A 26360-nucleotide genomic window follows, 5' to 3' on the forward strand; every position below is an offset into this window, starting at 1 on the left:
GTTGCCAGTAGGAATGGAAATGTTTTACTGTACCAAGTAGTATTCTTATGAAGTTCAACTTAATGCAATTTTCAGCATGTTTGGAACTGATGCAGATGCCGCTTTTTAGGCATGCTGACTTGTCCTATTTGTAATATACCATATACTTTACAAAATACCATTTTCGAGTGGCAAAGGAGATACAGAGTACAGGGAAGGTGTTTCAAGTCCATACCTAGTCTGTTTCTGGGCACTCCATTAAAGTGATTACATTCGTGAATGAATGTACAGTAACACATCAGTTGGTGGAAAACTCCAGAGAACAAAACGCAAATTTTAAAAGGTCAAGGAAGCAAATGATCAGGATGATGTAGTTTCCTTCCCTCTCAGTCCCCACCCACAGGCATGTTGAGTTTTGGTAACCAGGTAACAATGGCTTTTGAATTTCTTCTCTCAGATTTTCATACTTATCTTTGCTTTCTGAAAAATAAAATAAATTTAAAAAAATAAGGAGAAAATTTAAGTGTACACAAAACCACCTCATGCAAGTATGAAAAGCATAGAAATACATAGGCAAATGTTTGACTATATTTACTGTAGAACTGATTTCACAAATAAACTGAAGCTAGAACTGAAGTAGACTACAGCTGTACACTGCTTGTCAAATATTTTTGTTTCCTTTTCACTCATCAAATTTTCAGTAAGACTGAAGGTCCCTGTTTCAGTGCAAATAAGAACTATACAGGGATAATTAACAAATAGTTATTTCTTAAAAGAAATCTCAGTGTCTTTATATACAGCAGGCTATAAGTTAGATGGAGAAATCCAAAACAATGTTTATTTTGGGGTTTTTTTTGAAATAACAGGTTGATCTTGTTTTACCTAAAATTGATAAAATGTAGTTTATAATTCCTTACCAAGCTAGTACTCCATTTGCATTTCTTGTGGCACTAACTAGTCAACTCTCACTAATCATTCAAAATAAGGAACAATAAATGCAATATTACTGCTTCCTGTGTCAGATTATGTTAGTTAGAATACAGTAAATTACCACATGCTTCATCTACAAGATGTGTCACAGACAATATGACTACACAGCCATGACTACGAAGCACAAAAGAATTAAGTCATGTCTTGGGGTGGCGGGGGTAAGAGGACACAGGCACATTAAAAAAATCTAGTATTTTTAAAACATAAATGATGGCCAGTTGCTACAGCTATGATTTAAATGTGAGGTACCAGAATAATTTTTCTGTAAAATCAGTCATGATCCTCCCAATGGTTAGGCAATCATAGGGGCAAAGTTTCATTGAACGGCCAGAATTACTCCTCTATTATCACAGAAGTTATTTGTTTTCAAAAGAGTGGTGAAAGCACAGTATTATCTTTTTCTAGTGTTTCTATTCCAAACAAATCCATATCAGTGGATCAGAAACCACTGTATTCGATACAGTGATCCAGCTTGAAAAATGTGTAACTAACAAAATTCTTCCTCACATTCCATATCTGTAGAAAAGAGAGTGAATACAGACGGAATAAGCTGGAAGACCAGACTCGCCTTTCTGCCTTCTACGTGCATCCCACACCAAGACTGGGAACAACACAGATTGGCACGGTGGGGCAATAATAAACTGCTCTTGCTTGTGCTACATCTATTTTGAGGAGTAATATTCATAGGCAGATTTCAAGTTTGTTAATCTAACACCTTTAAGGCAAATGTCAAATATTAAAAAAATAAAAACAAAAAACCAACTCAGAACAAAAACATACATCAAGAATAACCTACCTATAAAATGCAAAGGGTAAAAGGTAGAATAAGTGATAGAAGTATTGCTACATTTTTTACTTACAATTCCAGAGTCATGTTTTGGTCTTATATTGTACAGCGACTTCCCCTTTTTCTGCCTGCAGACTTCCTCTGCTTCTTTGACTCTGAAGAGAGACAAAAATCTATAAATACTCCTGTAGACCAACAATATTTACAAAGACAATGCAGTACATAACTCACAAGTTAAGGCCTGAGGACACAAGTGGATAACTTTATTCTCCATCTAGTCATTAGCATGCTCCACAAAATAGTACTTGCACTCCAGGGCTTTTGTAGCCATATCTGGCATTTACGTGGACAGGCATAATCAATTGCATAATCAATTCCAGTTACAAAAGCAATCAGTACTTTCTGCAGCTGAAGATTCAAATGTATGAGTGTTTAAAATACACTGGATGACATGAAGTTTACATTTCAGAGCATTCATGCAAATATTGCTAAGAAAACTCCTTTTTATCACTGTTTAAAATAACTCTTCATCCATTCTAACCCTCGGTACTTCAGCTACAGTTTAAACAAAGTTTCTCACCAAGCTATGTTCCCTCCCACCCATTTTTGTTTGTATTTAAAATGGCAAAATAGCTTAACCTAAATTTCTAGTCTTTACTCTCCAACTTAAAAAAACAAAAAATGGAAAATTTCCATGGAATAGGATGTTTAAACCAAGGTGATGCATGTCACTGCACCCATCTCTTTAATTCCAAAGCTGAGGAACCTCAAGGCTTACATGACCACTGGGGATGAATGCGCTTGGGCTGCTTGGATAAAGAGAGGAGCAGGTTCTAAAAGTAAGGGTCCACTTCTTAGTGCTTCCTGACTTGACAAACACTACCAAATCAGGAACTTGTGAAATGCCACCACATTTTTGGTGAGAAAATGTCCTTTTTTGTCATGCAGATAGGAAACAAACTGTGAAAGGCAGAGGACTACATTCAGACTACGAACCTGCCAGAATCAAGCTGACAGATTCAATGTCACACTGTAAAGTATTTCTTTACCATTTTCACTCATTTTATAGATCAACCTTGTAAACACACACGGTTGCTGAAACACTGACAATACAGATTTATGTTATGAATTCTCTAAGCTTCAAAGACTTACATAAGCACTTTCTATAAGAACATTAAATCATGTGAGATCTGTAATTTTTTTTTTAATGAGAGATGATAATTTTATTGCTAAATAAGAAGTAGAAAACAAAAATGTATGTCCTATATTGGCTTGATCTTGCCAAAAAAATGGACTTGAGATGGCAGTTAGTCTGACTTTTCACCATTATCCAAGAGTGAAAAAAAGAAACAAGAGTTAAATGATATTAGGAAATCATATGTCCTTGGCTGGTTCCTTGCGGTTCATCTCCAGACCACTTGTATGTCTGTTATTTCACTGAGGCTACACACGGCAATGTGAGAATCAGACTTTGTGTTACTATTATTTTTGAATATTTTTATGAGTGGTAAGGGCCAAGATTTTGAAAATAAAACTCCAGCTGAGTCTGCTAAGCATATTATAAAAACCGCCTTCACATTCATCTCTCCTCTATTCAACTTCACCAGACACACCTTGTTCTCTTCATAAGTTTCAAATTTATACTTTCAAAAATTAATTTAAATGTCAGTTCTTTTCCAGCACATCCACAAGTTGCCTTCTCCATTTGATGGCCTTGTTTGTTGTCAGTGTGGGGAGACCTTCATGTGCACAGGTGGGGGGGGGAGCTTTGAAACCTGTTATTTTCAAGCTGTAATGCTTTCTCTGACCGCAAATCAGATAGACTGCTGCAGCATAATCCAGAACAAAAATGTCAAGCAGCCAAGTAATTCACCTTTAAAATGTATTTAAATAGATTCAGTAAAATTGGCAGCCAAAATGTGGTGATAGCTTCAAATAGAAACTTATGGGAATGATGCAGAATGAAGCAAAATGAAAGGACATTTTCTTTTCCCCCTACAACATTTTTTCTTCTGCTTCATGTCTACTTTCCTCCAAAAGAGGAAAAATATCTGTGACATTGATCTTCCCATGATCTTTTCCAAATACTCAGACACACTCTAACCTATCAAAAGCCGCTTTACAAAGTCTGATATAAAATAACACATCTATAATGTAATTTCCTTTTTTTCAAATACAAGTATAGCTGTCTCCCTTCACTGGTAGACATCATTTAACTAAAAAAATGAAATCTTACTTGGGAGTAAATTAGTATCAAGTCCTAGGGAGCTATTGAGCTCATCTAAATGATGGTTTTATCGAAGCAGTGTACTATATGCAGGTATTCCAACTACTCAACATGCAGATGGCAGCATATGTAACACACAAAAATATTTACCAAACCAGTTCACACAGATCTAGATGTTATCCTTGGGAAATGACAGGGAATCTTCAATTCCAGTCTTTGTCCCACCTAAATATTCCCCTTCCAGGATGGATTACCCACTGCTGGCTAACGTACCAGGTCACGAGACAACACAGCTCCCTGTGGGTCTCATGTTAATTCAAAACAAAAATCCTCACACAGTAAGGAACGCTTGATAATGCAGTTCTTTTCTACAGAGCAGGTCCCATTAAGTGTCACTGTCAGTGTAACATCTCTACATATTCTGCTTCAACTAGAGAAACAGCTGTTTAGAGAAAGGCTGTCTCTGTTTGAAACAGCGAGATGTTAGTAACACGCCACTCTGTGAAGGAGGAAGTCAGAACTCCTGTGTCCCTTAGATAGCACTTCAAAAATGATCCACAACCTCCAGACTGATAAGTGACAACCTTAAGCTTGTGTTACCCAAATTTCCAGGATTATGTAAGAGGTGCTGGTCTCAATAGTATGGTTGTGGTCCTCAAGGTTTTGGGAGCTTTTATGAAATTCCTTGGAGTTTGAGCCTCTTTATTCATACCAAGGGAAATACAGAAGATACATTACTCCCTAATGTACTTAAAGCTGAGAGCTAGCAACCACTTAGTTCCAGTTCCAACCATATCACTGACTCACTGTGTGGGTTTGGGACAGTTCACAGCCTCCTGGCTCGCATCCTGCTCTCTGTGCAGGAAGATCCAAGCAGTTGGATAGACCCTCAGTGAAGCCCATGTGACCCATACACATGCCTCTTCAGCAAGAATGCCCTGAGAAATGTAAAGATAGCACACCAAAGGTTTGTTTCAAGGAGGCTTAGCTTGTGACCATGTTAAATCTGGAAGCATGGAGAACTGTATAAATCTACAGCTGTATCTGAAAAAGAAAAGCCAGCAGACTGGTGAAATAGAGGTGAAGGTAACCATTAGCCTTCCACAGGGCTAAATCATAAACCAGTGAAAGTGATTATCAATTTTTACAATGTGCAAGTGTATTTTGTGAAGGCTGATTGTTCAGCTTAATTAAGATTTTGTTAAATGTAAAAATAAAATAACTTAATCCTTCTGGAAGAGGAAAAGGATGTGTTTTGATAGGAGGATCCACACTGTTTAAACTGTGTGATGCAGAAAAGCAGATAAAATGTTACCTTTAAAGTAAGGGCAATAGTCTTACTTCAGTTGGAAAATAATTGCCACTGGCAAGTTTTTGTCATCTTAGGTTTTCTCTATTGGCCATGAATGTTTCTTCATCTTTCCATGAAACTAAAAAGACTTAAGCAAAACCACATTGCTTCTGTCAGCTCATGCCTGGTTCAAGTCATATTTCTCACAGTGGCAAGCAAATCCCTGTGTACCTTCCTCTTGTTCAGGCTTTTCCTGCACTACTTCCCACTGACATCAGTGAGACCCTGATCAGCATGGAGAGGCAAGATAATAATCTGAGAAAAAAAGCTGCAAAAATTGCATGAACACTACTGATTATGGGTTAACTCAACTCAAGACTGGGTTAACTCAGCTGTGGTGCATTGATAGAGCTTTATGAAGAAACAAACGGATCTAATTCAATAATGGGTGGAGGAAAAAGCATGTTTGGAGAAAACAACACAAGAGTCACAACAGTCACAAAAGGAGAAGTAATAGCATACAACAACGTATTTCCAAGCTCCAGGCCAAAATGACACTACCACTGTGCCAATGCAGAGGTCAAAGAGCAAAAAAACAGTTAAAAAGACATTCCTAGAAAAGGGGTGGGTATTCAATTATCAGGCCCTGTGTGGAAAGATAGGCTGCCACTGGGGAGACTGTGGAAGAAAAGTCTGAGGAAGGTGAGTGTTCCCCAGTTCCTGAGAATTACGACCCTTAGGCAAAGACAGGCATGTGATAGATTGATTTATTGTTCTGAAGATCTGTTTTTACTTTAAGCTATTTAGTTCCACACTACTAACACTTTTTGTTAGAGAGGCTGTGCAGTCCCCTTATAGAGCCATCACTCTCAATGGCAACCAAATCCTTAGAAGTAGGACAGATCTTCAAGGCATGATCTGAGAGTGGTAGAGGAAGATGGATGTGGAAAGGATGGATGTGGAAAGGACATGGTGTGCTTGGTCACTTGGTAAGTGTGATGGGAATGCTTTGCAAGCTTGCAGTGTGCCAAGCTTCTTTGCTAAACTGATGCTCAAACTATCCCACTTCATACTTTTCAAGTGCTTCTCAAACTCAAATTTCTTTCAGCAAACTGACTCGGGTTCATTTACTGTCACTCCCTGTCCCATCTTATGCCAATTCAGGCTCAAAAGTCAGCATAGCAGTTTGACAGAAAAGATAACATCAGCTGTGTTACCTTTAGCAATTTTTGCCTCTTATTCCTTTCTCAAGTAATTTCTTGATTTTGTCTTAGTGAGAACATAATCCTAAAAAAACTAGTCTTCCCAGCCTAGACAACCAGAGAGTTGATTAACTCTCACTTTAGTAATCTGAGGAGCAGAGTTATTCAGGCCTAGGGCAGATTCTATAAATACTTGTTAAGAGTGTTCATCACTTGAATTTCCTTAAATATTAAATTTAGCTAAAGCATTTCTAGCATTATTTTAGACAGAATATACTTCCAAACAGCCTCCATGGATCAGCTAAAAAAAATTTAAACAAAAAATCTACAAGGGAATGAACAGACAGTCACTTACAGAGCCTAAGAATTATGCTCCTGAAATCTGTACTAAATAAGATTGAGTCTATCAATTGTCACCTGTAACAAAAGAAGTAGTTTCTTATTTCCATCATAATAAAAACTCTTCTCCAGCACTATCACCTCCTCATACCTCGTATTTATTGTGAGACAAAGATATAAAAATTATTAATAAGTATAAAGATAGCCTGTAAGATGAATAAGCAAGTTACACTTTGGCATGCACACAGGAAAAAGAAACCAGACATGCTTAAAAACCCAAAAGACAGAGTATTTTTATCTACCTTCTAGACCAAAAGCCAGCCTGGCCATAACCTTATCAAGGCTTAAAGACTTTCTGTCATCATTCAATCCATTGAAGGAGTAGCCACTTCCCTGCCACTAAACATTAATAATTTTGTCTGAAGTATCAGTGGCAGACAGATTCATTTCCTACTGGCTCCATCTAGGCTTGGTCGCGCTACACTTCACCAGCGAGCACTATGACATGACAAATGTAATCACAGTGAGAGGACTGGAAAGTTATGCCTTAGATAATAGAGCTGCTCACAAAAACTTCCATGATAAACTCAGACAGATATTACTTTTACAGCTGACAGTATAGTTCATGAAACCCAAAAGACATTTTTCTGCAGATATTCTGTGTTTTTTAACACAAAACAAAGCTGAGGCCAATACTCTATACTACTAAGTGTTTATTATCAGTTAAATAAAAGGAGCGTTGCCAAAATATTTTATGTAGCTTTGTCTGGGTTGAAGACTGAGTTAAACTTGTTTACAATAATAATAGCACCTTTACATATAAAAACAAATAAAAAATCCTCCACTAAATTATCACATGCCAGACATCTTTCCGATTTCAAGGGCAGAAAACTTTAAAACTCTCTCCTTAAACTCTGCCAGGGTGATGTTACTATATTTTATTCATTGACTAAAATACTGAAAATATTTTTTGCTAAGGGAGAAACTGAACCATAAAACCCAGAATGGAAAATTACAATTCCCAACATAAAAGTGGAGTAAAAAAATTTAGACCTTTTACTTTCATGCCAATAGGGTTGAAGTCATGACACAGATATGATTCAGTAACTGACTGCAAAGACCTTATTCAGATATGAAGTACATTGTAATGTACCTGCACCCCTCAAACAAACTGATGAAACCTAACCTCTGCCTACCAATAGAGAAATAATGTATTGGACTATCATGACAACCCTGCCAGCTCCTTGCATGGTTAATTCAAGGACCATGAGGCAGACAGTGGCTGTTGGAAAGACACAGTGATTAATCATAATTTCACTCAGAGGACCACAGAAAAACCAATTAAAATGTTTTAATCTGGCCACTTAACAAAAAAAAATAACCTGTAGCAGGACCCTAAATAACATACCTCCTCTGTCAACACTGTAGACTTTGGGGAATACATTTCAGACTTTTTTAGTGTTCATCATGTCAAATGGTCCTAAAATAAAGCTTTGAGGCCAACTGAAATGAAAATCAGACTTTCCCATTTACAGAGTCTCACTGCAGTTCACCAAACACTTAAAAATATTCTGAAAGTATTTCAATTCAGAAATACTTAGTTTCACTTTGTTCTCTGGCAATCATACTCTTGGTGATCTAGGGGTTCGGGTCTTATCTGTGCAGAGATATACAGATGTGAATAAATACAAAAAAAAATGAATACTGTGCAAAACATGATTTAAAAATTATAATTTTGACATTAAAGAGAATTTCACCTTGAAAATGTAATGAAATAAAAAAATTGAACTGTTAAGGATGGCTATATTTCTAATAAAATGAGAACATACACATACCCACTTAAATACATTTCATGACCTTTGTAAACAAATTGTCAAAGTGGCCAGTATTTCAGGCTGTATCTTCAGGCAAAATGGAAATCACTTTTCCACAGACTTTACATATCAAGACTGAAATTAAACTAAGAAAAGATAGTTATCACCTTCCACTGTTTTTCTTGCAACTGAAGTCATGTTGCTCTCAAAGAAGCTGGCTACATTTGGGCTATTTTGTTAGGAAATTCAACAGGAAATGATAAGGGAAGGGAAGAAGACCAGAGGTGAGGTAAAACTTGTAATCAGCTAGCAAAAGAAATTAAACTCATGAGTGAACAGAAGTGTGAAACTCTGTGTTAGCTGTAAAACATTTTTAAGCAGCAGATGGGGTAAATGAAGGCAAAAACCCCAATGTGTAGAAAACGATACAAAAAGTCTCAGTAAACAGACTACATGGAAAAGAAAACTTAAAGAGAATATGGAAACATTCCCTGGACAGAAGAGTTGCTACACTGGGTATGCTGGGGCTAGTACATTGGATAATTGGTAGCTACAAGATTGGTAGTACAAGCAAAGATGAGAATTGAGTGAATAGAAGAGATTAGTGAAGAGAAAATTAAAAAAAATGAAGTCAGCTGAAGAGCCACAACATTAAGGTATCTCCAGTGCAGGAGATGGGAAAGTAAGAGGCTTTGAACTTTGCTGCATGAGGTAAAAAGTGCCCATCCATCATTATGTAGTGACTCAAAAATGACTGCAGACACAGTAAGGTTCTTCTCAAACACGTAATAAAACCCCCTGATGTTAGACTATTCCCTATACTGATACCACAAAACATGCCCAGAGCCATGCACTTACACGTAATGTATGTTGCCATTATGCCAACTCCATGCACTGGTTTAGCAAACTGCCCGTGAGCAAGGAAGTTCACATCTTCAGTAGTTCAGGGTCAGTCCGGGTTACAGTAGCTTTTAAGCCTTTATGACCATCTCAAAACTTTTGGGGACTAGTATTTAATGACAAATGCTGCTCATTTGTAAAACATTACAATGCTTTATTGCACCTCAAATGCCAAAGTGATCATTTTGCCTGGGAATGAAAACACTAACAAGTACAAAAAGTGACAGGTCTGTTTAAAATTTTTAATTATGTAATTATTTTCACCAATATGCAAGTATTTTTTGAATATGTTGGCCCTGTTTTCATCATAGGCAAATGTAGTTCTTTATACAAGAAGTGGTGAAGAGGAAAAGGTTGAAAAAAGATGGAAAAGATCGCTACATGGTAGGAATGATGGTATCCTATATCACTGTGGCTTTAACTATCCCACCCAATCTGACATTACAGCTATGAAAACAGTCTGTAAACTTAATTATGAAATTATGATTGGTATCCACCTTCTTTTATGCAAAACATACATACTAGGATGCAACGTAATGTGCCAGCATGATACACCACCATCACCAGATAGATGCTACTGAAGAGCCCTTCTGCTGTTTATGTGGGCGCCATTCTGGAATCCAACATCACAGAAGTCACAAAAATTAGGAAATATTGCACATTTGGAACTAGTTTTTTACTAGATCCTTCACTATGTTTAATATTTGTAAGCACCACTTGGCTCATAGCTGCAAATGGAAATATTTTTCCTGTCCTATAAAACACAGAATTGCTTAAAAATGTTAGACTAAGGTATTCAAAAGGATTTTCCACCAAAGATCCAGACTGAGAAACTTATCTCCAAATGCTGCTTTTTTTCCACAAACTTTCCTCTCAAAAGCAGTGCTAAGAAATGAAAGTTCTGTTCACCTCCCCCTAACCAAAACACAATGGTGTATTCATAAAAAAAAAAAGACTAATTGCCAAAAATGCACAAGGAAGAAGAAAAAAAACCATACTGAAATGTTGAGCAACCTCTTTATCTGAACAGCAAATGGTCTCTTTTTGAGGTATTGCCTCACAGGACTGTTCCTAGCTGCTGAATCTTTGGTGTGTCTAGGCTTTTTAAAGTAGATTTTCCAGGGCCCATAACAGTATATTGTCATCAGAAATCTATTAAAGATAACAATTTTGAAATACTCCCAAAAACTGAAGATCCATTAATTATTCAATTCAATGTCATGTAAAACTGTCTTCTGTTTTGAAATGTCATTATGAGTCGTAAACCCAAGCCTACCAGCATGCAGCTCAGTTGGTTAGAGTGTAATAAACACATTGAGATTAAAGCTCCCAACTCAGAAAATGTATCTACCCATGACTACTCACTAACATAACACTTGGAGCTTTTAGCTGGCATTACAGAACCATGCCAAGCAAAATGTTACCCCACTAAACATACTCCACATGTTCATCATTTCCCTCTCATGTTGCAACTCCATGTACATTTTTCTTCTCTTTTCTTCCATCTCTGCATTTCTTTGCAAGTGCCTATTCCCATGTCCCTTGATTTCTCACTCTCAAGTCTGACTGACTGGTTCATATTATAAGCGTTAACAAAACATCCCTTAAATTGGTCTGAGAGGACATTGCTCGTGCAATGGGATTTAATGCCCTCCTCTGCAAGCAGAAGTGGCAGCTTACCAATATGCTCCTCGCTGTGCAACGTACAGATATCCCATGCCAGACTTTAAATTGCTCAACAGCAAGTTTTAAATCATCCTGCCGAGGAGTCTGTAGGGAGACATACCAGTCTTTCTGCAGAGGGAGATCAATGAGCTGTGGAGACATGCTGGCCAGGAATCTCCCTTTCATCTAGATATACACAGTGTGACACACCAGGTGCCAGCTTAACTGCTATTCTTACGGGAATGGGCAACTTCTGCATTTGAGAGGCGAGTGCATTTTTCTGAGTTTATACATTATTTTTAATGTGTCAAAGATTTATCGTGGGAGTTAAAGGGTTGAATAAAGTCAGCCAAAAAAAAATTCTCAAGCTTAGTGTGATGCAAGATATCAGGGGCTTACAGAATTTTACCATTGTGTTGATCTTGATTATGAACTCTCCTCTGCTGGCATCGCTGACACAGCCTCTGTTCAGCAACATGACTCTTAGTAAAGGCAAGGGCCACACTGAGCTTATGAGCATTGTATAACTTATACGTACATATACATTTACAGGACACATATATCTGCCCCTCGCTCTCTCCTCCTCCAGCTCTCCCATCTAGAAATACAACTAATATAAGGTAAATCTTCGCTGAATTGCACGGGCCCTCTAGAATAGCAAACAGTCTGAAGAGAGGGAAACACATCCAGAGCCGGAGAGGACCAACAAGTGTAAGCACCTCACTCATACCCAGAAAAGGGAGGATGGAACTGTGGCCCTGCATATGAGTTTCTGCTATACCATTCATCTGTTCCTAGGAAGGTCTGATCTGGTATCTATGACATGATATTGATACTAACCTTTGACAGCAATGGTGAGACTTTTTCTAAGTCTAAGCCCTGCCTCACCTGAACAAATGAAATAGAGCAGAAGATTTAAACTTGATAAGGCAAGTAAAAGTTAAAATTCAAAACAAAAATCTACTTGTGATTTTCAGGATATATCATTTTTCAGTCTTAATCTCAGTGATTTCCTGGACTGAAGTTACGCAGTCCTGTCTGTCCCTCTGGGAGAACCTCCTTCAAACCACCAGTTCCAAGCCTGGATTTGGATCTCCCTGCTGTTCTTCCAAGGGATGTCCCAGTTTCTTTTCCTACTGTAGGTCCCTCTCACTGTCCTTTCCCTTCCCTGTCACATCTTGCACCTGCAGCCATTTTGTACATTATACATGTTCAGTTCCTTTCAGGCTAAAAACACCCTTGCCCTAGAAGGGACAAGCTGGCAGACACCATGTTTTTCTCTGCTGCTTCAACACATCCTCTTAGTATACACATAGATTGAACTCAAAGAGGGTCAAATGATCGTATCTCAATCCCATTCTTCTCTTAAGCTTTAGATGTTTAAGAAAAATAGGAGGAAGAAGTTTTGTGCTCATTTAGTTAATGTCTTTTAAAGAAAACTATTTTACAGTGAGAACCCTCTGGAGGATTTTTGGGTTAAGGAAAATAGCTTAGTATTTTGAAATAAAAGGACATTTTTCTTAAATGCTTTTCTGTAAAATACACAAGACTAAATTAACCTATATTAACTAGGCAGCTAAATCCCTGCATAGCAAACCAAAGATATTATTTAACTTTCAAATCTGTTTCAAAGAGATACACTTAATTACATAAAATTAATTCATCCAGTCAGTAATATGAAATAGATCCCCAGAGATCTGCTGTACTGTGTTAACATTTGCACCATGCTCTTGCCATGGTCGCAGAATCCAGATTTTTTCACTGTGAGACTGCTTGTTCCAAAATGTACCCACTTACAGCAAATATATATATGGTATATATGACATTGACTATATAGATGCCTCAGGAAAGTTTTCAGTAACTTTCTAAACCAGTAGTCAGATGTCAGTGACAATCACATAGGATGAGTATATTTGAAAAAAGGGCCTGTTCTTGTCAATTTACCTAATAACAGGCAGAAGTAAATTTAATGAATCTAAAGCTTCAATCCCATCAATGTTCAGGCTCAGATACAGCTTCAACTGGAGTTGCTAACAGTTGTAGGATTATATAACAGTGCTTAGAATTTACATGTTTGCACTTGTTTAATTTTTCCTTATATGACATTTATTACTTTTTAAACAACTGATTAATTCTTGGCATAATTTTTATAAACAAAGGGTGACCACAATGGACTATCTGCATGCAGATGAGTACAGACTTCATAACTTTTAAAACACGGACCAGACACCATGGCTGATTTTTCAAAGAAAGCATTTCTTCATGCCATATATACCACACTTACTCTTGTGTACCCCATCGCTTGGGCTGTGATTTCTGTCTTCCTTTTTCCCAACATCGTCACACAAATATTTACAGTATGCCATGTCAGGAATGTCTCAATCTCCGCAATGCCATGTCTTAATGCCTTGACTTTCTTTGACTAAATACGCTAATGGAAAATCTTTAATCAACTTTCAGGCCTAAAACAAGCCTTCCATTCCTCAGATTCATAGCAGCATAGTAGTTACATGCTCTGCCAAAAACACTAGACCCAAAAAACTTTAGCACAAACTAGTATCAAAATCCCATTCAAAAATTAGGATGACTAGGGGTTGGGGGCAGTGGGGGTGGGTGTCATGATCTGTTAAAAAAACAAAACCTGAGAAAACTCCAAAAGGCATTCAATAGGCTGTGTGCTAATGAAGTGCGGCTGACTGGTTTCTGTGCGATTGCTCCCAATAACATTCTTTGAGAAAAGCCTTTGAACAAACAAACAAATGTACCTTTCTTGAAGAATAAGTTTGTTTTCCTTCTTCCAGAAGTCTTTGAAGTCAGAACTGAATTCATGCCAAATACTGAAGAAGGAATGTGGGGACACCTCCTTCTCGCCCATTTTTGGTTTCATACAGAAATAGGCTGTCGTTTCCAAAAAGCTGTCGAAGAAAGCAGAAATAGCAAATGCTTCAGTACCTATTGAGGCATTTTTTTTAATTTGACGCTGACATATTATTTAATTATTCTTGGTAGCAGATCTAAAATAAAAGAATATAAAAATATAACAGCTCTGAGCTCTTCATACAGAAGTAGGTACACAATGTAAGATGATTCTTCAGTAAAGTTGGGATCTGGGATTTATCACAGTTTCTAGTTTTGACCAAAGAATTTTCCATTTCAAAAGCTAAAATGAACACGCTGTCTGCAGCCCTGCAAATCCAGATATCCACACCCACCCATATATTGCTTTTCTGTTGTGTTTAAAGCTGTTTTCAAAACACAGAGTCAAAGCCCATAAAGGACTGTAAATAAACTTCTTCAAGTTCTGTTAGATCTGTGCTACAACACAATAGCTTAGGCTGGAGACTACACAGAAACATTAAAACTCAAACCTGCTTTGTACTAAACAAGAAATGACGCAACAGAAAACTTGGCCAGCAGCAGCTGTGCTAGAAAACAGGTGTCCATTGTGACTCTACCAGAACAATCCAACAATCCCTTCTGAACACAGCAGAAGTAAAGCTCGTGTAGCAAACGCATAAGCTACTCCTCAAGTAAAAACTACTCCTGAAATGCAAAGGTCATATTTCCCACACTGAATGCAGACTGTGACTGCAAAGAAAATGTAGTGTATTTCTGAGTTTGACTGGTTTCTCTTTTATTTCAGGAATGTTACAGGAGGGTACAGAATAATTATTTTTAAAAATATTGCTTGATTAACTATTATTCCATTTTGTTTTTCACTTTGCATTTTGTAAATACTGGAGATTTTAAGAATGTTTTCCTGATCTGAAGCTCAACATAGAAGCCACTGGAGAATTGCTTATTTTACAAAAAATTCAATAGAAAACTCTCTCTTGAAATATAATTGTACGTGTTTTTCTCACTGATCTATTATTATTCATTGGCTCCTACAATTTTCTCTGAAGCAATCATCACAGTTTTAATCACTTTAATTATGAGTAAAAATCCAATTCCAGTTAAATGGATGGAAATGTAATTTTAGTCACAGAAGTTATATCTTCATTCATGGATTATGATGGTGACAATAACGTACAAAGATTCAACCATTCAGAGGGTCAATCTCACAAATTCTCCAAGAAAATGTTTATTTTAGTTCTCAAACCCGAATATTCCAGTTCTTTTCCCTAACCTGAAAAACAAGCATCTATATATATTATCATGTTGCTGAATAAAAAAGCCTGCATCTTAAAAATTTAACATCAATTTACCAATCAAATTTTACACCAAATTTTACATTACATTTTTTCTCTTAATTTGCAATTTATTTTTCCATTTGCTGAAGCAAACTGAAGCTGTTGAGTAACAAAGATGTAGCACATAAAAATACAGAAGACAAAAACATCCTTATTTTTTAACCCATGACATCGATACTCAAATGACTCCTCACCTGATTATGCCATTTTTTCAGCTCTCTCAGTTAGCCTACCATGGCACTCTGTTCTGTAACTCAGTGCTTGGCCAATAAACAGAATGCTTTTCTTTCTGGGCTTGGCTCTGTTGTGGTTTTGGCTTGGGTTTTTTTTCAAATTATTTATTAATGAGTAATAGTACTGATTAAAATATTCCATTTTACTTATTTACATTTTCCCCCCAGTTTTATACTGGGGAAGGTATTTATCATCTATCCTCTGATTCCACAGCATCATTCAAAAAGAATATCCCTGACATTGCAGTCAGCTGCACTATGTTTCAAACTTCTTCCTGTTGTCACATATTCCCAACTTTTTGCAAGACTGCAAATATACCAGGGAGATATTTTTTCTCCCGGTCTCTTCCCCCAGAGTTACAGCTCTGTAGCTGGCTAGCAGGGAACTCATATCAAAGGCTCATTTGAATTTTCAGAATGAGCTGACAATATTTTTGGAGGAACGTGAGGAATAAAGAACAAGAGAGAAATCTGGAGGCGTCAGCTGAGTCAATGACTTATTTTTGAAGAAGCTGTTTGGAGTTTAATGGAATGAAATCCATTAATGATTTGCAAAACAGAGAAAGACAAAATTTCAAATAAGAAGCCTTGTTTTGAGAAATGTGTCTTCATAACATTTTGCAAATGACAATGATGAGAAAAGAATTTGACAGTGAATGGCCCATCCTAAGTAATGCTTTTATATTTGAGATAATGAATTCCATGACAGGAAAACATCCCAAGAAACAGGAAGTCAATCAAAATGAAATTCATACCATATAAAAGAATGCTCAGTCAAAAACAATAGATAAACAGCACTAACGTCTGTTAAAGGTGCAAAGACTTCCATTACTCTTCAGTTATTCCAACTATCCTCTGAGAGCAGGAGGAGATAACCAGTGGTTCTTTCTCTGGTGACTGAAAATCTCCCTGAGGACCACTTGTATAACCAGTGCAATCTTACACATTCATACAGCTGTGTCTAACAGCTGTAACATAATTACTAGGTTTATAGAGAGCAGAGAAATGCTCATACAGGTTGCTTGACTCCCTAGCAGTTAGTTTGGGAGGTAAGGAAAATTATCTGTCTGTGAAATGTGAAACAGCAGCAGCATAGCAGGTTGTCATTGTTAGTATGTCACACCTTTCTAATGCCCAGTAACAATGCACAAGACATCAGCTGCAGCACAATAATACTTCAGGGCACAAATCTCTATGGATCAAATAATTTTTTCTATACATGCAGATCAAACAGTCAAGACAGTTACCACACTTTTTCTAACCAGAGAGGTCCACCCTTATTTAGCATTAAAGTCTCTTAGAGTGCATTTAGAAGACATATGGAAACTGCTTGCTATACATTTGATGCTGTCATTTTTATAGTACAAGACAAAATGGCATAATTCACACATGAAAGACAAAGCAAATAAAGCCAATCCAAATGCATCAAATAATAAAACATGGGCAGAAATAAATCCTGTTACCATGGTCTTTAAATACCTGATTTGGAAATGTTTACATATGTCAAACTAGACATATCTCAAGGCTAATTCCAGGAGGGGACATGCATTTTAAATAGAAAGAGAAATTTGGATGACATTGCCATAGCCCCAAGACTAGATACAATCCTCTCAGACTTCAGCCAGGCAGTAAATATCTTAAATATTTCCGGTGCTTTTCTCTGTTGCAAGCCATTCAAATTTTCCTGTTCATTCTTCAGCAGATTTTGAAACAAAATATATGCAAATACTATTGTCACTATTCCTAACTGTGCATCACATAGACATTTTGGATCAAATAAGGGAGCCCAAAAGCCTTTTGTTTCTATACTTAAATTAATTTCTGCATCATACAACCTTGGGAAACTCATCTGACCTCTCTGAATTTCATTTCATCTATCTGAAAAATTAAATATTTATTTTGAAACAAGTATTGCAAAGCTTGTTTAGTGTCCATTTCTCAAGTGAAAAGTTCATACTTATCCATACTCTTTCTGAGAGTCATGAAAAGAATGTGCATTGGAGATCTTGGAGTCATGGAAGAGGGAAGGAAGGGCATGCAACTTAGTTTCAGGGATTAAAGTAGGTAAAGGAGGTCATTGCCTTTGCTTCAAACAGCCTGACTTTTCAAGCATGATTAAAATAAGACAGTATTGTTCACACTACTTTCTTATCCTGACATGGCAAAAGCCAGAATTCTTTAAACAGGTTTCAGACTGGGTTTCATAGCCCTCAAGCTGGCCCCGAAGGAGAATTAAGTAACACCAACTTTCTCAGAACAATGGAAGAGCTGCTTATCTCTGAAAAGTAAGGAAGGAAATAAATAAAGACGGTTAGTTCCTTTTCTTCCTTTCTTATCTTCTAATGTCTTTGGTTTGTGTAATTCAGAAAAATCACTTCAGACTGATGTCTAAACTCACTGCTTACTCAAATGTAGAAATTTGATGAATGAATCACTGGACTTTTATGTGCGCTCCCTTGAGTATGAGTCTATGAAAGTGATTTTTCTATTTGGAGGAAAGAAAGGAATGGATGTACTAAAAGCCAAGCCAAATTTAATCATATGAAAAAGAAGAGAAGCTATTCACATTGCAAATGGCTCACTGACAGCAATACTAGCTAATAGATCTGATCCATTAGGAATATTTAAAGAGCAGCTATTGATTATTCAATGTTTTTTCCCCATTCCATTCTGAGAACAACTAGCAAAAAGTTGCAGACAATAATTCAAATTCAAACCTGCTGTCTGGGGTGCATTGGCTGGTTTATAAACATGTACAAAAGCAAATCAACAATACTAAGCAATAGACAGCAGTAGTTTTATCTCAGCATTATTTGATCAGGCTTCCTTGGCTAAACAAATAGCAAAGTAACCATAGGTACAGACACGCCCTGGCTGACCTTCCTGAGAAATGGTGAACGCATGCACAAACACACTTGCATCTGGTTTTCTCATGCAGCAAACTAAATCACCTGAGAGAGTAAAGATTTGCTTCAATGTGGATTTAAAAGCAGAAAGAAGTGTTTCTGTTCTGCACTGTTTAACAGACTACATCTTTTGGTTGAAGTTGCAACATGGATATTCTTTTGGCTTTATAAATCTCTAAGCATCACTTATATACGTTAGTGATTAAGAACAGTTAGTGTAAATGGTGCTAATCTGTTACTTTTGCAAAGCAGTTGTGTAAATCAGGCTGAAACTACTGAAGTACCTTTTAGTTCGATTAAACTCACAGATAAAATTTAGAACTAAGCATAGTCTACCAAAACAAAGAAGGTAAAAGGGAAAGAAAAGCTTGTATGTGCCTCCTACTACTTTCAATTTGGCATGAGTCTTATCTAAAGCCAAATTGAATTGATAGGCACGTAAGCCTGTTCAGAGTGTTGATCTTGAATTGTTAACTACATTTGAAAGATGAGTACAATATCTAAGTAACAGTATTTGCTTCCTGGATGCTAATAATTGATAATAATTGCTAATAATTGTGATAATTGAATCCTCACATTAGTATTTGTTTTGTTTTATAAAGAGACCAAGGCTTTGTATGTATTTTCTAAGTGTATTCAACATCTGAAAGTAATACCAAGAGTTAATATTCAGACAGAATACCAATCAGTCCAACAAGGTCACACAAAATTATGTAAAATAAAAGAGAAACAGCATCCTGGTTATTGAGATAGCACAAGACTGCTAGGAAACTTTATATGCATAGCATCCTATGAAGGCTGTAATTATCTATTGATGTATTTTGCTGAGGGTCCTTTTTTGCACTGTAGCTTTGCACCACTTTCTTCACCTATTGGTTTTTTTTAATAAAAAAAAAAGTTTAATTGCCTTTCCTCAGTGCTGTCTCTTGTTTTGCATGATTATAAGTGAGAAAATATAAAAAATAAATACAGGTTCATTCAAGATAAATAGTACTTAAATGCTGGTAAGAAATTTCTTCTTGTCCTTTTACTTTTCCCCCCTTTTTATAAAGGAAGAAAAGTAACTTTCTTATATTAAAAAGAAAGTTGAGATAATATTCCAGCTTAAATTAGCTGCCAGAATCATTAATCTCTTCTTTCATTTGCCAATTCATATTGTGTAACTATGTATTTTGTAATATTGTTCCTTAGAAAACAACGGTCTCAAGAGATTTTTCCTTCCCTCTAAAAAAAACCTGCCAAACATTTGCAATGTTTTGAATCCTAAGTCATCTCCCTCATGTCTAGTCCCTTGCCTCTTATAAATTCATATTAAACAAAAAGTGTTTTATTGCTCCAACCATATGAAAATTAGCAGCTTCAGTAAGAGCAAAGAAATCCCTCTACCTTTGAAGTACCATTTTTTTTCTCCCAACAAAAGCTCAACAGAAAGCATCCAATACGAAGAACAGAAAATTATGTTTTTACAGGCCAGTCTGTCTTGCTCATGAGAATTTTAACACCCTCGCTTCCAATACTAGGAATGCTTTGCAACTTTAATGTTCATCTTCAATGATCAGTATTATTAGTTTTACGTAATGATTAGTAACACAAATGCAGAACTTCCATATTTTACACTAATGGCAGCAGACCCTGTAACTGAATACTGTTTCATAGCACAGAGCATACACTATGACATAGACTGTTAAATTCAACAGGTATCAGGACTAAAGCTTTGCACTCAAACATTTTGGGAAAAATAAAATTTTAGGAAGACCAATGATCTCATGGTGTTAACAGTGAATAAACCCTTCACATATCAGATTGCCATTTCAACCTCAATTTAAACTGTTATTCCAGACCCTTCTATTTACTTCCTTCAGTGGGAGAGTATTACTTTAGTCCTGTCTTTCACGAACAAAGGGCCTCTTAACAAAAGGTTGCAAAACAGCAAAATAAAATGGCCATAACTAAACCAAATGATACTTTTGTTAAAAGGTGAATTTGAGCTCTGAGACCTTCAAAATCTCTATTTCTAGAAAATAATTTTATCAGGTCCAGAATAAGATTTATTCGTTGGGTATGATGACATTTGCCTAATCAAGTCTTGTTCCTTATATCTTCTGGAAACAGCAGGCTATCAGGGATCACAGTTGATACTACATTTAAACAGTATTCTGCAAGATTTTCCCTCACTGGTTTAATTATTTTTTCTCCGTATTTTTATTCTCTTTCTCTCTAAAACAATAGGCTCTAACCTGGTCCCTCTGTGTGTTTGGGTTGAGTTTGGGTTGAGTCTGGGTTTTTGCATTACTCTGATGTAAACAAGTGCTCCACTGATATAACAATGCCATCTTTTATCCAAGGTGGCATAGGATTAGGTGCTAAATTTCATCAGGAGGGAGCTATCTTGGCAAACAGAACTTTTCTAACGACAAAAAAACCACAGTGCTGAAAAAGCCATTCTGCTTTTCTGAGTCAGTTTCCAGCTAATTGAAAATCAAAGCTCAGGAAAGGTAGGTTAGAGATATTTTTGCTACCTTCACTAAATCACATGCAAAGCATGTCAGCTACATCTCACCCAGTATCTGGGGTTTATGTGAACCTAAATTCTGCTGTGCATATTTAAAGGTTATGTCTCTATTCAAGAATATTATTCAGAATAAAATATGAATTGAGATAGTACATTAGAAACAGAACTAACTTTATGTCTTTTCCTTGCCTCTGACATCTGTATTCTAACAGGCCACTCTGAGAAGAAAAATAGAAAAAAACCCAAGCATTTTTTAGCGTGACTCTTTGAATGCATTTTTAAGTTGCATATGCTTTTTCCATGTCATTTTAAAATTACAATTTTAACTAATTTCAAACTTTCTCCCAAAATCATGGCTTGAGGTAGTTAAAGTTCTCTAGATGAATTGGTGTCAGCTGCAATCTGCTGTTATCTGAATACTTTGCATAGATGTTTAGGCTCTCTATCTTGGACTTTAATGCTTTTAATTTCATGTTACAGTGGATATCATGCCCATGCTAAGCTGCTCCAGACGTATGGATAGCTCTGTGCTAAACTAGATGTAGGCAATATGAGCATGTGTAAAACAATACCGTGTAATTTTGTGCACTGGAAAGTCAGGCCTAGAAACATATCCAAGAGAAAACTATTTTTCTATCTTAAAAAGACAAACATGTGAGCTTCAGAGATATTAAATAACCCTTGTCTGGTTGAACTTGAAGAAATAATAAGGTGCCGTTAGACGCAGAATACAGTGGTAGAATGAATTTCAACAGCAGTGGTCTGACACAAAAGCTGCTGGCCTCAGTGCTGTAAGAAACTGCTAAAAACCTCATGTTGAAAGCCCATCTTGGCTTCAGATTATTAACACACCTCATCTTCACTGGAGGCCTTCTTGTTGGGGAAGATGAAACAGGAAAGCCTTATAAATATGATTGCCTGACAAAAGATCTGGGGAATATGAAAAATATAAGAGACATCGAAATGAAAGCCGCTTTTGAAATACCAAATCTTAGTTACTGAACAACTGGAAAACAATGGTATGGCCGACTGAAGGTAATCCCCTCTTGATGGAACAATACCCTCTGCTTGCAGGCAGGTCCAAGGGTCAGAGCAGACCCTACTAGCTCAGCAGAAGGGGTCCAAAGAGTAGCTTTTAGAAGTTAAGATGTAACACTCTATGGTAATATAAGAACTCTTATAGGCTGTATGTAAATGCTATAGGATTTGTATCTTGTATTAGATTGGTTAGTGACAATTAGAATATTCAGTGCAGAAGATGATTTATTGTATTGTAACCAGGACTTCACCATTCCATTCTATTCTCATCACTTCTTCTTCACTCTCATTCCTCTCGCTCTCTCTCTCTCTTACCCACTTACTCTCTTGCTCTCTTGGGCCTGCTCAGAGCTGCCAGCTGCAGCTCTAAGCAGTGCCCCTGTACCCACACCCTTTGCAATAAACCGCATGTTCCAAGATCTGACTTCAGAGATCTCTCGTCTCCGACCGTCCCGACCGTCCGACCCACCCAAAGTCCCCGCACCTTCTGAGCAACCATTATTACTTAAAGAGGTTATAATTACATTTGGAAGTAGTGCAGAACTGTTGTGCACTAAATACTGTGTTAAAAGCTTGTTATGTTTTTTCAATTTATTGATGACAGCCTCAGCCTTGTAATCTGCCTGCTCCCGTGGTGTGGCTCACTTTTGTAACTGAAATTCATGAAAAGGCAAGGTCAGGGTTATCTAAAAAATCTTAACAATTATATAATGAAAGAATAGTTTTTCTTAAATCTAGAGCAGATTATTTAGATATCTAGATGGAAACCACACACATGCTTTATCAAATGTCAGGTACACACAAGATTAAGAATAAAATTCAGCATAGATTAAATTTTATATATGTGCATTGACAAAAATACCCTCTAAATATAGCATGTGAAATGAATGTACAGGGTTTTTTTTGGCATAATCATAATAATTTCTATTTTGGTGCTCAAGTCAAACTTAGGTTTCAGTTTCTATTCTTTGAAATTTTATTCTTTATAGAATAAAAATGCTTTTATTCTTTATGAAATAAAAATGGTATTAAACACTTGGGTATTATAGAACATCCTAGCATTTTAAATGTTGTCTGATGCAGTTTCACCTTAACGCTTTGTGGTTGCTCTGGAGAGCGTTCTTATTTAATTCAGTGCCCAAGAGCTCTCTCCTTAACATGCATCCACTAATATCATCATAGGTCAGCACAACTATGAATAGAAGAAATCCATCCTTTGCTGAAAACAGAGCTGTTCATGGGGGCTTTCATATTCTTAGAGTCAATTATGACAAAATCCCATGAAAGGAAATTGAAAGACTTCAAAATCTGCCTTGATGAACCGCCAGGTTGGAAAGGTCTTTACTTGGATTTTTCAAATGTTAAGCACTTAAGATTCAACTCTCAAGTTATCCCAATATATCCTCTTCATAGAAATGATGGAAACTTTGTGTAGATGAGTTCAGAAAATGGGCAACATTTTCTACAAGGATTAAGTCTAAATGAAAAGGTGGCAGCCACTGGAATTAACAGAAATATTGTATTAAATAACTGCATCACTCTGGATTTGTGAATCATCAATATTCACATATCCAAGCCAAGCTAGACAAACCATACTCCTTTGACCTAAGAAAATTATCTCATGTCTGGAGGAGCTGGTCCCATCCCTTCCAAGGTTTACATGAGGGCTTCACAGTGTTTCTAGTCTGGGGTGACCACGCCCTAATTGTTTTCTCTAGGGTGAAGCAGGAAGTTTTACCTCCTCCACAGACTGATTAAGGTAGAACTATCAGGCAGCAGCTGAGAGAAGAAGCGGGTGAGGTTATCTCATGAGAAGCCCTCATTTAAGACATAGTACAGAAGGGATCTGGCCCAGTAAAGCTGTTTCTGAACCGGCTTGTCGAAGAAGTCAAGAAACAAGGCAATGAGGCCGAGGAACAAACCGAGGAATAGTAAAGAGACAATGCTTTTTTTCCCTAGTCACCTCATCTCCGTATATGAGAAGCACAGTGGAGTTTCAGCAGTAGGCTGAAGCAAGCCCTATATCGTGGAGGGGCTTGAGGATGGCAGCCTTCCATCAGCTGGAAATTGTTATGGAAGGAATGACCTATATTGTACAGATTATTACTGGATAGTTCCCAGATAAGTTAATACAGCAGTTGTGACCTAATTAAATACCACCCCTGCCGTTCTGCTTTTCCATTTGCATATACATGACAACAGCAACATAATATTGTAATACTTAAAGTAAATCTTAACATACAGCAAGGAAGAAAGGAACAACTCTAGTGGCAAATCAGCACAAGAGAGTAAAAGAGTCACAGTACTTGCAAATGTGAACACTGTACTATGAAGGTCTTAGGAAACAATCTAACCAAACAGCTCAGGTAGACAATGATGAAAGATTGAACACAATCAGAAGCTGATGCAAAATGCAGAGGCACTGGAGCTAATCACACATGCACGCACACAAGCGTTTTACTTCAGCTGCAACAGCTCAAGAGGAATATCTTGAATTTTTGAGGGCTACTCAGTGAAACCACCTGCTGGACATAAACTGGAAGCCAAAAAAGATATGACACATTGAAAGACTTTAATTCATGTATTTTTTTCCCACTAATTTTATTAGCTACCTGATTCTTCTATTTTCTCTTTTTCTAATCCTCAGTTTGATGCCATAGCATTAGTTTTGGGTTGATCAGACCCAAGTTATTTTAACTATATTGTTATCCAGGTGTTAGCTGCTATTTAGCAGTGTAACTGTAGTTGCACCTTAAACTAACGTCCTTTATCTTTTACTGTAAGATCTAAGAATAAATCCTCTACATAAACTTTAGAGTAAGTTGCATAAAACATTAGATTTCTGAATTGTACCCCAGACTGTTAAAAGCTGTATTCCCATTTGTTCATACTAGCAATGAATGCCATTAAATACAAACTAATTTCAAACCAATAAAATAAAATTATTTTCAAAGCAAGTAAGCCAAAATCTTTAAAAGAAAAGATAATGCTCTTACAGGCAAAAAGCAATCATCTAAATAGTTAAGGACTTGTATCATTTGGCAAATATTTTCAGAAAAGGACAAGGACTTCATCTTCCAGGATAAGACCAATTACCCATATTTTAGAAGAGACTTTCTGACATAACTAAACTGCTGGCTAAGTTTCCATTACTGCGTATCTACTGGTCCTGATATTTTGTCAGAGACAGGATACTAAACTAGAATGATCCAAACTGTTTAACAGTCTGTAAGCTTCTTCTATACACATATCCTCTGCTCAGCAAGTATTTACTTTTTGCTGATCCAACTAATGTATATCTACGGTCTGAAATGTATTACCCTTAGCAATTCCAGCCTGCATGCTGGGAGCCACACAGTGAGAAAAGAGACATAACAGTGAAGGAACCAACAATAGATGAATGGCCAAAGAGTAGTGAAAGACAGAGTCCCATAGCATATTCTTGCCTTTCAGTTAAAACTTTCCTTCTGTTTTTTGTTGCCTTTTTTTTTTTTTTTTTTTTAAATACATACCTCTTCCACTAAGCTTTTCACCAGTTTATTTCAATCATTAACTCAATTTTCACTTTAACTTTACAGTTCACTTTTGGAAACAATCCAAAACATTGTGTGGAGGGTAGTGAGGTGGGAAGGACATTTAATGTTTTAAAGGATTACCAGACTTAGGTGCTACATTTCGAGGTGTTGCTTTTCAGCAGTGCCATTGTACCATACTGTCTGCTATTTCTCTAAATGTCATCAACTTGTCAGCTCATAAGCAGGTGTAAACCTTTGTTCCTCCACAAGTCTCACATTCAGTGAAGTCAATGGAAGTCTGCAAAGACTGTTGTGTCAGGAATACTTTTTTTTTTGCAAGCAATTTAAAGGTAAACATTTCTCTTCAAAATTAATGTCGTTTTGTTGCTACAGCAAAAGAAAGCAACAACACATTTCTAACTGGATTATTAAAAGTCCTGAAAACAGAAGAGGTGCCTGGGAGGCTGCACTCAAAAAGCACTTAAAAGCCCAAAAATCACTGGAATGTGCAAGTAATGGAAGCAAATTATAAAACAAACCAAATAAAAATATCCCAATATAGAAAGATGAGCATTTCATACCAAGCCACGCACGTCCTAAATTCCCCAGTTGATACTTACGTCAAAAGGCAAAAAGGCCTCTGTTTGACTTTTTATAAAACAAATATATATTCTCATAATGCTTTGAGATTTGCTAAAGAAAAAATTAAGTTCTAAGATTTTTTTGAATGAGTGATGCACAGAAAGCCAGGACAGCAAGTGGCATTTCT

At 36.7% G+C, this 26360-nt stretch overlaps 1 protein-coding gene across 5 annotated transcripts in view; it reads right to left on the reverse strand.

The window, feature by feature from the left end:
• Positions 1-26360, reverse strand: part of FMN2 (formin 2) — a 166608-nt gene continuing 140248 nt past the window's right edge. For all 5 annotated transcript variants that reach the window (XM_017736388.1, XM_017736386.1, XM_017736387.1 and 2 more), the window contains 3 exons: positions 13960-14109; positions 1830-1911; positions 1-459 (listed from right to left, as the gene is read on the reverse strand). In XM_017736388.1, the coding sequence (XP_017591877.1) occupies positions 433-459; positions 1830-1911; positions 13960-14109 (259 nt within the window). In that variant the 3' untranslated portion in view covers positions 1-432. The remainder of the gene's footprint in view (positions 460-1829; positions 1912-13959; positions 14110-26360) is intronic.

The sequence above is a fragment of the Corvus brachyrhynchos genome, unplaced genomic scaffold (assembly GCF_000691975.1).
Source record: "Corvus brachyrhynchos isolate BGI_N302 unplaced genomic scaffold, ASM69197v1 scaffold595, whole genome shotgun sequence".
NCBI classification, from domain to species: domain Eukaryota; kingdom Metazoa; phylum Chordata; class Aves; order Passeriformes; family Corvidae; genus Corvus; species Corvus brachyrhynchos.